Raw genomic sequence first — 17,249 nt, 5'->3', positions numbered from 1 at the left:
CTAACAGCACCGAATTGCGAGTAAGCTAGTGTTGGCCTTCGCGAACACTACTGCTACACCGGCTGGAAGGGAACTGGACTGCCGCGCTAACAGCACCGAGTCGCAGGTAAGCTAGTGGTGTCCTTCGAGAATGCTGATATGAAGAGTGTGTGTATATATAATAATAATAATAATAATAATAATGGCTTTTTTCCGTGGTCTATCAGATATATTCCATTCAGCTAACATGATACTGAACTTGTCTTTGACTCGTTCAATATCATGCTAGCTGAATGGAATATATCTGATATACCACTCAAAGCCAGACAATATTATAGAATTACGTCATGATTGTGTTTCTCCATGTCCCAGATGTACAGTGTCTTGCAAAAGTATTCATCCCCCTTGGTGTTTGTCTTTTGTCACATTACAAGCTGGAATTAAAATGGATTTTTGGAGGGTTAGCACCATTTGATTTACACAACATGCCGACCACTTTAAAGGTGAAAATTGTTGTTTTATTGTGACACAAACAATAATTATGATGAAAAAACTGAAATCTGGAGTGTGCATAGGTATTCAGATTCGGCACATGACTCCAGGATCAAACACACAGCAGTGTTATTGTACTTACGAGGGTTTTTTTAAATACATGTTTTTAAACCAAAATATATTTTGGTTGAAGATATTTTTTTATTTTTTTAACCCATGATGATCTTGTGTAGGGCTGCTGGGCATCAGGGTTAAAAAGTTGGTGGGTCTTTTTGATATTTTTGGGTGCAGGACCCCAGATTCAAATCCAAATGATCCCGCTCTCTTTCTGCCAGCTGGTACTTTCTGCACTCAGCGAGAAGTTAAGTCATGTGAATGTTGAATATTGATTTAAAAAAGAAAAAAAAGAAACGCTGAAATTAATTCAAGTAAAATAATTTACAAAAACATTCTATAAAATATTATCTCCAGAAGAAAGTTCTAGTTGCATCACGTGTGTGTTTTTATTGTATTGCATTTTATTTCAGTTCGCTTTTTTTTCTTGGTAATTTTAGTGGACTTTCTGCACCAAACAACAAATTAAGTCATGTCAATATTTTGAGGAAAAAAGAGCAAAGACAACAAAAAACAAAAATGTGTTCATTAATTCAAGGGAAAAAGTGACATAAATATGATAAAATACACCCATTTCCAAAAATAATTTCTATTTGTATCTTTGGTGTGTTTTAATTTTATTATATTTTATTTCAGTTCTCAAAATACATTTTTGGGTTGTTTTTTTTTTGCAGTTTTCGTGGCCTGCTAGCTGCCACGTTCTGCAGTCAATTAAAATTTCAGCCATGTGAACGTTAAATATCGAGTTAAAAATAAACTGGGTTAAAAAAAAAAAAAGACAAACAAAACCACAAGTGAAAAAAGTGGGAAAATTCGACATAAATACAGCTATTTCCAATAGAAATTTTCAGCTGTGAGATTTCTTGTTTCTCGTTCTAGGTGGGGAATTTCTCACAGGTTTTTCTTTTATTCTAATTTTATTTTAGTTCTAAAACTTATTTTTGTAGTTTTAGTGGCCTCGCTGACAGTTTCTGCATCAAACGATCAAATAAAAAAATGTTCACATGACTTAAGTTTAAAAAAAATTTAAAGAAAAGAAAAACAGAAAATTAATTAAATCAAATGGGAAAATATACGACAAAAATATAGTTATTTCTATAAGAAACTTCTAGTGGTGTGTTTTCCAGTTGTAAAATTTCCCGTGTGTTGTTATATTTAGTATTTTTTATTATATTTTATTCCAGTTCTCAAAATAGACTAAAATTTGCAGGTTTTTTTTTAGTTTTAGTAGCCTGTCAGCTGTCACTTTCTACATCAAACTAGAACTTACTGTAAGTCATGTTAAAACTGAGAAAAAAAAGAAAAAAATTCATTTTTTTTCATTAATTATTTCAAGTGAAAGTGTGACAAAATACTTTATTACACCTATTTCCAATAAGAATATTCTCGTTGCAGCTTGTCCATGTTTTTATTCTGGTTCTTAAACTTGCATTTATGATAAGTTTAGTCAAATATATGAGATATGAAGAGTTTTCTCAGTAAAATAAAGAACCTGACCTGCAACAATTTAACTTGAGTAGCCACACTGATGACAAACCAGATTCCCTGACTGGGCCTTAATTTTTAAAAGCTGTACCAATGGCAGTAGGATTTGGTTTGTTACTTTGCTCTTTTTTGCATTTTGTTGTCTGTTGGCAGAATTTGTGATGAGAACTCTCTTGCTCTACTAGCCAACTTTACTCGAAACACAATCAGCTCAACAGTTTGGTGCAGATGATGACCTTGTGTAATGGCGTGTTCGACATGAAATCAATGTGCAGCGCCTAAAATTGCAAAGAGTGGTGAAATTTAACGAACATTTCCTCATGTTTTATAGAATAGTGTAAAGAAAACACATGGTCACTGAAGCATTCTTGCAAAAAAAAAAAATCAATTAAAACACAAGAAACTGAGGACTGGGATCACTGAAGCACTAGGCGTCATCAGATTGGGGAGATGTTGGTGAATTTGAAGCCTTGTTTTAGTAATAGAGGGCCAGTTTAAGGCATTTTTACAGTATAGAAAAGCTACTAGCCACTTTACCAAGGTGTGAGAAGCCACTGACCTGCAGCCTGGAGCACTAGCTGGAGTCGAGCCTTTGCCTGTTCAGCTGCTGTCTGAAAAAACAAAAGCAAACAAGATCAACTGTGGGCTTCTGCTCACTTACGTATCCTCCCGCTCTCGCTTACATCAGAACGCAAGTGATCGAAGGAATAGGACACTTATTATGAATGCTGACTTCAACAAATAATTAAGTCTGAAACAAGTAAGTAAAGAGCAGTGTCTCTCCCCAGGGATTTCAAATAGCATCCTGGTAAACGATCATTTTGAAATAGCATTTTGCTTCTTGAAATAGTGTCAAAATCCACGCTATACAGTGCCTTGCAAAAGTATTCATCCCCCTTGGTGTTTGTCCTGTTTTGTTGCATTACAAGCTGGAATTAAAATTGATTTTTGGAGGGTTAGCACCATTTGATTTACACAACACGCCTACCACTTTAAAGATGAAAATTGTTGTTTTATTGTGACACAAACAATAATGAAGATGAAAAAACAGAAATCTGGAGTGTGCATAAGTATTCACCCCTTTCGTACGAAACCCCTAAATAAGAGCTGGTCCAACCAATTCACTTCATAAGTCATTAGTTGATTAAGATCCACCTGTGTGCAATCAAAGTGTCACATGATCTGTCACATGATGTCTGTATAAATCAACCTGTTCTGGAAGGACCCTGACTCTGCAACACTACTAAGCAAGCAACATGAAAACACTCCAAACTGGTCAGAGACAAAAGTTGTGGAGAAGTATAGATCAGGGCTGGGTTATTAAAAATATCCCACGGAGCACCATTAAATCCATTAGAGCAAAATGGAAAGAATATGTCACCACTACAAACCTGACAAGAGAAGGCCGCCCACCAAAACTCACAGACCAGGCAAGGAGGGCATTAATCAGAGACGCAACAAAGACACCAACGATAACACTGAAGGAGCTGCAAAGATCCACAGTGGAGATGGGAGTATCTGTCCATAGGACCACTTTAAACCATCCACTTCACAGAGTGGGACATTATGGAAGACTGGCCAGAAAAAAGTAACTGCTTAAAAAAAAAAAAAAATCACGTTTGGAGTTTGCCCAACAGCATGTGGCAGATTTCCCAAACACATGGAAGAAGATTCTCTGGTCAAATGAGACTAAAATTGAACTTTTTGGCCATCATGGGAAACGCCATGTGTGGCGCAAACCCAACACCCTGAGAACACCATCCCTACAGTGTACATGGTGGTGGCAGCATCATGCTGTGGGATATTTTTCATCTGCAGGGACAGGAAAGCTGGTCAGGACTGAAGGAAAGATGGATGGCACTAAATACAGGGCAATTCTGGAGGAAAACCTGTTTGAGTCGGCCAGAGGTTTGAGACTGGGACGAAGGTTCACGGTCCAGCAGGACAATGACCTGAAACATATTGCTAAAGCTACACTGGAGTGGTTTAAAGGGAAACATTTAAATGTCTTGGAATGGCCTAGTCAAAGGCCAGACCTCAATCCAATTGAGAATCTGTGGCATAACTTGAAGATTGCTGTCCACCAACACAATCCATCTAACTTGAAGGAGTTGGAGCAGTTTTGCCTTGAGGAATGGGCAAAAATCCCAGTGGCTAGATGTGCTAAGCTAATAGAGACATACCCCAAGAGACTTGCAGCTGTAATTGCAGCAAAAGGTGGTTCTACAAAGTATTGACTTGGGGGGGGGGGAATCCCTATGCACACTTCAGATTTCTGTTTTTTCATCAATTAAAAAAAAAAAAAAGCCCCACAATGTGCACCTTTAAAGTGGTCGGTGTGTTGTGTCAATCAAATGGTGCTAACCCCCCAAAAATCCATTTTAATTCCAGCTTGTAATGTGACAATACAGGACAAACACCAAGAGGGATGAATACTTTTGCAAGGCACTGTATATTTTGTAAATACATTCAGTCGGTAAACAGGAAGTCGATGTGGGACAGACCTGAAAACAGTATACACTGTATAGAACCCCAAGCTGAAGTTTGGTACCAAGTGGCTATGATGTGTGGTTGCTAAGAAAAAGGGTGTTTCGGACGGACAGAGATATGGCGATACGGACGGACAGAGGTAAACCAGTATACAACCCCCCCCCCTTCGAAGCAGGGATTTAATAATAATAATAATAAAATTAAAAGAGGAAAAAAAAAATCAGTCATGACTAAATAAAAAAATTAGAATTTGTTAACAGTGTTTCTTGAAGCAAGTGAAACACAGTGCAACAAACGGTGTAATAATTATGAGAATAACGATGCAGTGTGAAAGCCATTAAAGTCTAAGTCTGAGAAAGATTATAATCATTTCAAAAGATGGTGCTGTAGTGCTGGTGTGTGTGTGTGTGTGTGTGTGTGTGTGTAAGATTTGACAGCTGCCTTGGAAGTCAGAACTCGTGTTTTTGACACCAGTCAAAAAAAGCAGGGTGTAATTCCAATATCCCTGCGATTAGATTTGCAGCTCTTAATTGTCAAGAAAGACGGATTGTATGATAAAGAAGTTATAAAGGGGGTATAGATTGCATTTAGTACTGTGCGTGCGTGCGTGTACGCATCAAGGCATGTGTGCTGGGTGTGTGAGATTACAGAGAAATTAAATGCTAATAGGATGAAATTTGAATGTGGAGCCTGCGCGTCTTGTTGGCACTCGCTGGGCCTCGCTGACAGCTGTGACGCACATTATTCAGCATAAATTTGATTTATCAAACTGTAAAAGTTGTCACTTTGTAAAAATGTCAGCTCGGGTGGCGGCAGGGAAATATAATGACCCGCTTTAATGTAAAACTGTCACTCTGCACTGTCTTAGATGACAAACACATCTAGCTCTTCTTTCAAATCTCGCCTGCTTTAAAAGAAAAAAAAAAAGCTTCTCTAAGCTCTTGCTTGACTGCCTCATTCCTTAAAAAAAAAAAACCTTGTATCCCAAGAAGGGTATCAAACAGATTGATAAATTCATCTCAAATGATCCCAAATCACAAAAATGGCGAGGTGGGGGCGTAAGGGTGTGGGGGGGGACGAGCTACAGGGTGAAGCAGAGCTCAAGTTAAGACATCCCACACTACATCAATCTTCTCCCTTATTTTCTGTTTTCAGCCCCTTTTCCTATTCACGCAACTGTGATTACAGAAACACTCAGTCTTGGTGCAATAACAATTCGAGGAGGGGGGAAAAAAAAATCCAGACTTAAGTGGATGGATAACAGCAGGCATGGCAATCATCTTAGTTACAGTTTATTATAAAATTTCCTCCATAATTACGTTTGCATTTGTTTACCGTGCCCCCCAGGCCTCTGTCGGGCCATATAAGACAGTTCGTATTTACAAAAGAGATCTCCCTCCCTCCCTCCCTCCGACTCTCTGAAAAGAAAAAAAAAGGAATGAATGAAAGAAAAGGAAGAAAAGAACATTAATACGGAATAACTGCTCGCCTTTTGCTTCATAACATGACGAATGGGTAGAGGAATAATAGTTCCATAAATATGGCATATTATGAAAGAGGGCGTGTATGAGACGGCTCATGATCATGCATTAATCAGAGAGAGAAAGAGACCTGTACGTGTGCTGTAAAAAGAAGACCTTGAAGGTATGCAACATATTTATAGTATGTTTACTCATTTGCCACACTATTAAATATGAAACAAACAACAAAGATAGATAGATAGATAGATAGATAGATAGATAGATAGATAGATAGATAGATAGATAGATAGATAGATAGATAGATAGATAGATACCGTATATAGACACAGTTCAACACGAGTAAGAGTCAAACTATGAATTATAAATGACACAATCTGAGTCGAATAAGGTGATGAAATAATGGCTTGTAATAAATTTGAAATAAGTATGCAATAAAACACAATAGAGTTAGAAGAAAACAAATCAACAATAAGGAAGTGTGATGCATTTCGATACAAATCCGAGCACGGTTACCACCCTGAAGTTGATTAGTTTGATTTATTAGCCAACTGTGCACTCTTGGCTCCCTGTGGCATCCTTGCGATTCGAACTTGCAATCTCTGCGAAGTCTAATGCTGAAAAACGTCCATGAAACAAGTTCTTTTACATCATAAGTATCCATAAACAGTCGTTCCCTCACCAGTGACGTCCCCTTGGTGGAAAATGGCTCAGTTTAAAGTTACAAACTGCGAGCTGGCCTAGTGGTTAGCACGTCCGCCTCTCGACCGGGAGATCGCGAGTTCTACTTGTGCTCGGGTCATACCAAAGACCATCATAAAAAAATGGTACCTCCTGCCATCTAGCAAGGCACGCTGCAATACAGATGTGAGTAGGGAGTCAAACTTGTGTGGTTACCAAAGGACCAGCCCACTACTGTAACTCTAGCTACAGTTGTGGTCAGAAGTTTACATACAATGTAGTGCTATCAAAAATGTCGCGTTATTAACGCGTTAACTTGACTCAATTTTAACGGTGATAATTTTTTTATCGCGAGATTAACGCTCTGTGACATGATGCCACGCCCCGCACAGCCAGAGTCCTCTGCCCTCCCCCGAAGAGCCACGGTGCTCGGCTTAGGTTTCGTTTTCCCATCAGCGGCTCCAGCCCCACTTTGCAGTGGCTGTGACAAGACGTGTTATGCTCTGCGATAAAAAAAAAAAAAAAACATTGGTACAACCAGTGTTCGAACTATGCGGATATTTTCGGGGGGGTCCCTTATTTTCCCTTGGGGGGGTGCTTGCGCTTGTCTCAGAGCGCGGATCTCCATCGCGCGCTCACTTCGGATATGCAAATGCTTCCCGTTACACACGATTGCTATGTCAATAAACATCATTTTGCCAATATTTTAGAGACCCCCCAACATTTCCCAAATCATGTTTTCAAGGGATCTCATGTCTGTTTCAGGGGATCTCGGATCCCCCATGTACCCCCGTAGTTCGAACGGTGAGCAAGCCCATTCACTTTTTTATGCTGATAAGAGAATTACAATGGTTTTTCATGTGACAAAAATGTGCGATTAAATTGCGATTAATCGCGAGTTAACTATGACAGTTGCGACATTATCTCATCTCATCTCATTATCTCTAGCCGCTTAATCCTTCTACAGGGTCGCAGGCAAGCTGGAGCCTATCCCAGCTGACTACGGGCGAAAGGCGGGGTACACCCTGGACAAGTCGCCAGGTCATCACAGGGCTGACACATAGACACAGACAACCATTCACACTCACATTCACACCTACGGTCAATTTAGAGTCACCAGTTAACCTAACCTGCATGTCTTTGGACTGTGGGGGAAACCGGAGCACCCGGAGGAAACCCACGCGGACACGGGGAGAACATGCAAACTCCACACAGAAAGGCCCTCGCCGGCCCCGGGGCTCGAACCCAGGACCTTCTTGCTGTGAGGCGACAGCGCTAACCACTACACCACCGTGCCGCCAGTTGCGACATTAATCGCGATTAAATATTTTAATCGCTTGACAGCACTAATACAATGACATGAATGTCATCTTGGATATGAATGTCATGGCAATATTTGAGCTTTCAGTAATCTATTTGAACTGTTCTTTTTCTGTGGCAGAATGTACAACATACATCTTTAATAAAAAAAAACCCACTAGAATTTGGTGCACAAGTTTTACTTTTCTTTGGGTTTTCTAAAATCAAGTCAAAATTATACATACAGGGTCAAACATTTACATACGCTCACTTAGATTATTAATTCAGAGATGCTGAAACTTCCAAAACGTCTCTCATCTTGCCAAGGCCGAGGTCTCTTAACTTCCTGTTAGTGATCATGATTGACTACAGCTGGTAGCTTCTCTGTGCCTTCATAAAAAGGGTTTGTTTACAGCACTCATTGGACTGACCAACACAATACAATAGGAAAATCCAAGGAGCTCAGTGCAGATCAAAGAAAGAGGATCGCAGATGTACACAACTCCGGAATGTCTCTTGGAGCCGTTTCTAAACAACTGCAAACTCCAAGATCAGTTCAATCATATGCAAGTTATTGTGAGGTGTAGTCACTTTGCCAAGCCACTTTGCTTCAAGAAAACCCAAACCGTCACCCTCAGCTAAAAGGAAATTGGTTTGGATGGTCAGGAACAACCTGAGAACCACCATGGCACAGTCTTACCATGAACTGGAAGCTGATGGATCACTGGCTACAGTTCAGTGAGTTTCACATCACCATGGACTAAGAGGCTGCTATCCAAGAAATAACCTCCTGCTCCAAAATTGACACCTTCGAGCTTAAAGTGTATACGCAGAACCATGGCCTCACTTTCATTTATAAATGCCTCGAGACCTCAAGAATGGCACAGGAATAGTTTTAAGCGTTAACAATAAATCTAATATAGTAATTTTTACGATTAAAGTGATTTATATAGGTAGCGGTCTGCGTGAATGACCTTGGTGTTTGTAATGTCACAACAGGAAGTCTATCGGTCTCATTGCCATTTCCGCTATACTAAAAAACAGAGCTGACTGCAACTCCGATCCTCCATTTTGAGCTAATTTATCGCAATGCCACGTAGATGTAGATGTGTTTTTGGCCGGTGCAGCAACACGACAGAAGCTGGATTTACGTTGCATTCATGACCCAAGAATGTTCAAACTGCAAAGATTTGGATGTGTTTTGTGAGAAGTTCACGGGCACATTGGGCGCCTACAAAGTGGTGTCTCCTCTGCTCTGCACATTTTACTGAAGACTCGTACGAGCCCTCTGATCTGTTGAGGAGTGTTGGCTATAAGCCCATATTGAAAGAGGGTGCAGTATCAATAATTAAAGAAAAATAAAACAAGAAACGGAAAGTATTTTATTTATTTATTTTTTAAAGTGAGTTCAGTTGCACCAGTTCTCCTGGAGCGTGAGCCGAGGATTGTTGGTAAAACCCAGGATGGAACATATATTTCGGCAGTGACCTCCCCGCGGTTGTTGCTAAAATTGGTGACATCCCGTTCTGTCCCGGGTTTTAGTAATTGCCTGAGCCGAGCAGTAATGGCGGAATACACAGTATGGAGTGAATGAGTGGAGCAACTGTCTTATTTCTAAACTGGATATTGCTGCCACCTCACCCTTACGCAGAAGAAGTGAATGAACAGAGAACTGAACGAACAACTGAAAGTCAGATTGTTTCAAAACAAATTGGCCACAAGATCGGCCTTCAAGAAACGAGAACACAGACGGGTAAGCTCCGACTCTCATTTGGATAAAAAACAACAAACAACAAAAACGCGTTGTTTACCTGCATTTAGATTAATACATGTAACTTGTATTGTGTGTGTTAAGTTACTGCTACAAGATTATTTAATTTGCTTCAGAATGTGATTGTCTCAGTTCATCTGATTATTTAATTAGCCTTTTACATTTTATCAGTGAAAACGTATGCATGTACATGTATGTTGCATAAGTTATAGCACCTAGCCTGTTTTAATGAGAGTCAACTCACAGTCAATGAAGTCAAATCAGTCTTAGTTGAGCAAGTCGGTAACGCTATTTCTTACTCATCTCATCTCATTATCTCTAGCCGCTTTATCCTTCTACAGGGTCGCAGGCAAGCTGGAGCCTATCCCAGCTGACTACGGGCGAAAGGCGGGGTACACCCTGGACAAGTCGCCAGGTCATCACAGGGCTGACACATAGACACAGACAACCATTCACACTCACATTCACACCTACGGTCAATTTAGAGTCACCAGTTAACCTAACCTGCATGTCTTTGGACTGTGGGGGAAACCGGAGCACCCGGAGGAAACCCACGCGGACACGGGGAGAACATGCAAACTCCGCACAGAAAGGCCCTCGCCAGCCCCGGGGCTCGAACCCAGGACCTTCTTGCTGTGAGGCGACAGTGCTAACCACTACACCACCGTGCCGCCCGCTATTTCTTACTTTCACCATAAATTTTTATTTATATGACTTTGGTCTATAGCTGTAAAAGGCCTCGGCCTTAAAACCGGTTATCGCAGTGGCGTCGCGCACTCAGGGCTGGCTGGCTCAGCGGAGCAGCTCGAATCCCAACTTTGCGGTCGATTTTAATTCTCAAAAATATATATTTTTATTCCCATTTATGCAGCATACAAGAGTCAAGGATGGAGATACTATCCACTCAGAAATTTATTTTAAAATAAAGGTTCTGTGTATCTGCTTTAACTACAGTTGGAAGCTGACCACACAGACAAAGAAGAAGCCTCCTGGAGGAAAGCTGTATGGTCAGATGAGACGAAGATTGAGTTGTTTGGCCCCAATGACCACCATGTACAGAGGGACACTGTACCAGCTGCTGATGGTGGTGGTAGGATCATCATACTCTGGGGCTGTTTTGCTGCCAGTGGAACTGGTTCATTGCACAAAGTGGATGGAATAATGAAGAAGGAGGACTACCTCAGAATTCTTCAGCATAAACCATCAGAAACTTGAACACGACTTGGGAATTACAACAGGACAGTGAACGCAAACATGCATCAGAGCTGGTTGTGGAGGATAAAGCAGGCTTACATTAAGCTTAAAACAAGTCTTGACTTCAACTCTACTGAAAATATATGGACCGTGCTTATCAGCTGAGTCCATGCCAGGGGGAAAAAAAAAAAATTAATTGAACTCTACCAATTCTACCACGAAGAGTCGTGAACTATCCACCCAGAATTCTGCCAGAAGCTTGTTCATGGTAAACAAAGATGTTCGGTCAAGGTGAATCTTGCGAAGAGACATTTTACCTAAATATTAGGTGTGCTCTATATATATATTTATATATTTTTGACCCTGTGTTGATTTCAGAAAACACAAAGAAAATTAAAACTTGTGCACCAAATTCTAGTGTTTTTTTAATTAAAGATGTATGCTGTACATTCTGCCACAGAAAAAGAACAGTTCAAAGGAATTACTGAAAGCGCAAATATTGCCATGACATTCATGTCACTGTATGTAAACTTCTGACCACAACTGTATATAATAGGCAAAAGGCCCATTATAGAAACTACAGAAACGGAGATCAGCACTACACCCAATGAGCCTCAAAGAGCTGGGTAGTACTGGGACAGGAGACTGCCTGGGAAGACCAGATCCCGGCATGGGAGGGACTTAAAGTTACAAAGATTAAATAAATGCTTTTTAAACAATTTATGTGGCGCATCCACCATGAGTCCTTGTGTACGCTGGTATACCTTCTGACCAATCAGAATCAATAATTCAACAGTGCATGTGCATATAAGGACACAGAGGCTTTGTGAAGTATTATCATTATCACGGTCACGTTTGTTTCTAGCCACGTTCATGGCTAGACTCTGCTTTTGGTTTCGTTTGTGTAAATATCACGCCTGCTAATAACCACTCTTCCTGCACTTACATCCGTCTACTGCCACATACCTGACCGAATACTTGCAAAGTCTCTATGAAAACAGCGACCTTGTATGTGTGTGCTGACTGCGCTCAAATCAGCATCAGGTGTTTCCCATAATGACTGGCTCCCAAGTGCTTGCACAATGCACTCCAAAGCATCCGAGAATGTCTAAGACTAAAGAAATAAGTCTTGAACTCCGACAAAAGATTGTGGAGGCTCATGACAAGGGCCAAGGCTACACTGCCATTTCGAAGAGGTTTACAGTCTCCAGAACTGCAGTTCGGTGCATCATTGCCAAGTACAAGGAGACAAATTCGGTCAAGAACAAACCTGGTCGTGGACGCAAGTGTAAGATCTCAAGAACTCTGGAAAGAAAAATTGTCAGAGATGTCCGTAAAGAGCCCCGTACATCTGCAAAGGAAATTGTTGCTGACCTGGCCTCTTCTGGAGTTTGTGTGTCAAGGCACACTGTTGTGAGGGCTCTTCATCGGAATGGGCTTCGGGGCTATCGTCCCAGAAGAACCCCCTTACTAAAACATCGTCACATCAAAGCCCAACTAAAGTTTGCCCATGAGTACTTGAAGAAGAAAGATGAGTTTTGGAAGTCTGTGCTTTGGTCAGATGAGATGAAATTGGAGCTGTTTGGGCATATAGACATTGCCTATGTATGGCGAAGAAAGGGAGAGGCCTTCAACCCTGTGAACACAGTTCCCACAGTTAAACATGGTGGTGGCAGCATCATGCTGTGGGGCTGTTTTGCAGCCTCAGGTACAGGCAGTCTGGTTCGGGTGCATGGCACCATGAAAAAGGAAGATTACCTAAAAATACTGAAGGAAAACATGCAGAAGTCTGCTCTCACTTTGCGCTTAGGTCGTCGTTGGGTCTTCCAGCAAGATAACGACCCAAAGCATACATCTAAAATAGTCCAGCAATACTTCAAGGATACCAAGACCAACGTCATACAGTGGCCTGCACAGAGCCCAGATCTCAATCCAATAGAAAACCTGTGGCAAGTGCTGAAAAAGAACGTCCATGCACGAAAACCATCCAATTTGGGCCAGTTGGAACAGTTTGCAATGGAGGAATGGGCCAAAATTCCTCAGGAGACCTGTGCCAACCTAGTGAAAAACTATTCCAAGAGGTTGTTGTCAGTTGTGGGTCAAAAAGGGTACACAATTGACTACTAATGGTCAGGGGGCTAATAATTTTGAACATCTCACTTTTGCTGTTTTTGGTTGAAACTCAGTGTGATAATAAGATATCGTAATGAAACTTGTTGGACAATGTCTTCATAGTGCATTTATTTCAAGAATAAAAACATTTGTTGTCAATGGTCATTTTCATGGAGAAATCAAGAATTATGTTCAATTCCACAAGGGGGGCTAATAATTTTGAGTTCAACTGTATGTGTTGTATACACAAGCTCTAGAATCTGAGGGCGAACCCCAAGACAGCTCAATCTTCTGAGAAGGCTGAGTCTCTGAGAACACTTCTTAAAAATATAATCTGTGTTCTCAGTGAAACACAGCTGACAGTCAAGAAACGTGCCAAGATATTTAAAAGTTTGCACAGTTTCAACACATTGACCACTGAGTGAGACTGGCTCTGCTGTCAGGCCTTGCTTCATACAGAAGAGGAGCTCCTTTGTTTTTGTCACATTTATTTCTAACTGGCTGTTATTACACCATGCTTCCAGGGCCTTTCAAAGCTACTGCATTGTCTATACAAGCAAAAGCAGTGGTCATTATGAAGGTCTTAATTTAATTTGCTACTTTATGACCGCATGAGACTAATTGCTGCCTGTAATTCATTAGCAAATCCTAAACCCCTTTTAATTGTGGTCTCTCAGGGGGTCTCTCTCTCTCTCATATAAAACACATCCATATGAGAGATGGGTTTCACGCTCCCGTCACTTAAAAAAAAAAAAAACAATTACATAAGTGCCAATCAAGTACAAAAACAATGAAAGAGATGACGACGTCAAGAAGGGGAGAAGGATGGAGCTGTCTGTACATACATACGTCTATGTATTTATCAGGGGGAGAGAGTGATGATGGAAGAAAAAATTAATTCAAATGTTTTCCTCACGTCACTAAAAATAAATGGCAACATACTGTACTACAGAGTAACTTCAAAGGTAGTCAATTTCACTGTTAAAAAATTTAACAGGTGAAAATCATGACATTACATCTGACTTCTGAATTGCTGAAAAGTCATAAATACCGAGATTACTCTCGAGCAGTTCAACTTCAGTCAGTGACTAAGCAGATTCGCTAATAAATATGATATGCTCGCTGAAAGTTTGTGCTTTTGTGAGCAATAACAGTGTTCTTTGGACAGGGGTTTTGGATATATAAGGCCAAACAGTACGCTGTACTGTATCAAATGCTATTTTATCCATTTCTGAATAATGAGGTGGAAGCCATACTGTTAAAAGAGCTCAGATTCGCAGTGATTAATGTGATCATTTTAACTTGGACTAGTCATGTAGCATGCATCCATTACCAATATACTAGACTCCTTGCTTGTCATCTTCTCATTCATATCATCGTCATCTTTTCTTATTTTCCCTTCTCGAAGTGTCTTGTTCTTGCTTTTATGTTACATCATATTACATTTGACAACAATGGGGGGGAAAAAATGCAACTGCTCATCTTCAGCTCACATATTCCGCCCATTTTTTTTCAAGGGTTAAAGGCAGTCGTCTAGAAGCTACAGAAAATTCTGCCAACACTGAAGACATGAGCTAAATGCAGGTAATTTGCATAATCTGAAAGATGAATCTGGAAAATGGACTTCAGCAAGGCCATTTATCGCCATCTTTGAATCTGGCCCTATCATCTTTTAACTTTTTACTGTACGTATGTGCTTTGATCAGATTTCAAGCGGAGCGTTTCACGTTGACAAAACTGCATTAATGAGAATATTTTGGGGGAAGAACTAATTTGTGTTGCTTGGTCAAATTCCAAAAAAACAATTTGCAACTCGCAAATCTGATGAGAAATCTTAGATAAACAGGTGACAGAGTGCTATTGCATCAGTAAAGCTAAAAGCATATCGCATACTAATATGCAAATGTTTTCTGTTATTACACTGGATCATCAAGACACGTGGGGGTGTAAATATAAGTTTGAGGCGTTTCCCATTTGCATATTTATAAAATATCAAATCTGGATTTCTTAATGAGTGCCCAGTTTTTTTTTTCCCTTTTTGAGAATATATTTGTAAAACCGCCACATTCAGCAATATTCAACATCAACAAATACGCTTTTTAAGTTGCACTGAACAATGATATATAGAGGATATTACAAGGTTGCACAAAGATATGAAGTTTATCTTCAAGTGGTGAATATACAGTACTGTGCAAAAGTCTGAGTCACACTATTTTTTTTATACAAACTTTGTTATAGATTTCTGTTTTATGACTTCTACATTATCGAGTCAGTACAAAAACATTTTAGAGTTCCAAACGTTCATTTTCCAGTATAAAATTAAATGTTCCAGAAAAAAAAAAGTTTGTATCTGAGCAGCGTATTACACAAGAGAGCACTTTTCAGATTAAAAAAGTAAACATAATGAAGGCTACTGGGTTTTGGTGCAAAATGAAGAAGCGAGTGTGACAGTCAAGGTGTCCAGAAGAACTGTGGCTGGTTCTGGAAGATGCTCAGTAAAACCTACAGCCCATTTCCTTATAAGACTGCACTCACTGTACCTCAGACTGATATATATATATATATATATATATTTTTTTTTTTTTTTAAACAAAGGGTCGTCTCACACCAAATATTAACTTCCATTTATTATGGATTACTGCTGTTCATAGTTTTTTTGTTTTTTAATGTTGAAACATTTCATTTCATTATTTTTAAGCCATTTTTGGTCTACAGTATTTCTTTACATGTGCCCAAGACTTCTGCACAGTACTGTATTTCACGAGTGAGCAAAGCGTATTGTATTTCTGTATATTGTATTACTGTATTTCAACACAAGAAGATAAACTTCATATCTTTGCATCACCGTGTAATATTCTTTATATCATACTAGCAGGTTACCCGGCGTTGCCCAGGTTTTGCAAAATTCTGGGCTGCCCCCAGACTTCCATGTCAAATTTGGTGACGATCCGTCAAGAATGGTGATGTTAACCCAAGACAAACAAAATTCCAAACATCCACCACCCAGGGGCCCAAATATGGAATTTCTGAGTTCTGCCAAATTGTGGCCATCTCCTGTACTGTACGTAACGTGAAAGGCATTGAGGTGGGGGGGGAGGGTGGATGTCATGCCCCCCAGGGACCTCCCTGGGGCCTGTACATGAATTTTGCAAATATATCTGCAAAATTCCAGGTCATCCCCGGACCTACTTGCCAAATTTGGTGAAAATCCGTTGAGAAATGGCAATGTTAGCTCAAGACAAACAAACACACTTTGCTGCTTATAATATAGACTGCAGCCACACACAAAAAAAAATACACAAGTTAATCAAAAGAATTTTAATTTTGAACTGGTTCACGAATTTTGACAAAGCGCATCTAGTCAGCGGGAAAACACTGGGAGTGATGTCATCAGAGTGAAATATCAGGAATTATTATACATACAGGACACTTTTTCAATGGAATAAAAACGTGTTCTATTCCCTTCTAGCGGGTTTCTTTCATTTGGTTTGATTGCATGCAATATTGTTAGCATATCGCTTATCCTACATGTATTAAGTCACTCTACCCAATGGAGAACAAGCGTTGAATATGGTTTACGATACTGCATGGTTGTCAAGACAACATGACGTCACACGTCGGAGCTGAGTTTTCTGCTGTGCATGCACAGAAGCATTCCTTGTTAGCCGGCGGCATCCGCAGTAAACTGTCACAGTGAATTGAAAATGCCATAAGATACGTAGCACACGTAAAACTTCCATGCTAGCAAGCAACTGTGACAATTTGTAAACAAGCATGGCCACCAGGTTTGCTTCGTTAAATATGGAAAATTTTGAGAGAATTTTGAAAGAGAAAGACGTGTTGAACACCCAAAAGGAATGTGTATGTATAATAATGATGATAATACTGCCTTGGCTTTTTTTCGTGGTATATCAAATATATTCCATTCAGCTACTCATCTTCGACTTGTTCAATATCATGCTAGCTGAATGGAATATATCTGATATACCACGAAAAAAAGCCAAGCCAGTATTATCATCATTATTATACATACACATTCCTTTTGGGTGTTCACTTTTCTGTTCTGTTACACTGTTCTGTGTCCAATGTCCAAAATGAAAAGTTAGTTTTCAACTGTTCCGCTAAAAAAAAAAAAAAAGTAATTAAAACGATTG

The 17,249-nt window shown here is 39.9% G+C and overlaps 1 protein-coding gene across 3 annotated transcripts in view; it reads right to left on the bottom strand.

The window, feature by feature from the left end:
* rsrc1 (arginine/serine-rich coiled-coil 1) overlaps nucleotides 1–17,249 on the bottom strand; it is a 258,504-nt gene that overhangs the window by 108,045 nt on the left and 133,210 nt on the right. For all 3 annotated transcript variants that reach the window (XM_060905828.1, XM_060905829.1, XM_060905830.1), the window contains one exon: nucleotides 2,630–2,681. In XM_060905828.1, the coding sequence (XP_060761811.1) occupies nucleotides 2,630–2,681 (52 nt within the window). The remainder of the gene's footprint in view (nucleotides 1–2,629; nucleotides 2,682–17,249) is intronic.

This window comes from Neoarius graeffei, chromosome 23, assembly GCF_027579695.1.
Source record: "Neoarius graeffei isolate fNeoGra1 chromosome 23, fNeoGra1.pri, whole genome shotgun sequence".
Taxonomy (NCBI): domain Eukaryota; kingdom Metazoa; phylum Chordata; class Actinopteri; order Siluriformes; family Ariidae; genus Neoarius; species Neoarius graeffei.
This window is presented reverse-complemented; position numbering and strand designations above follow the sequence as displayed.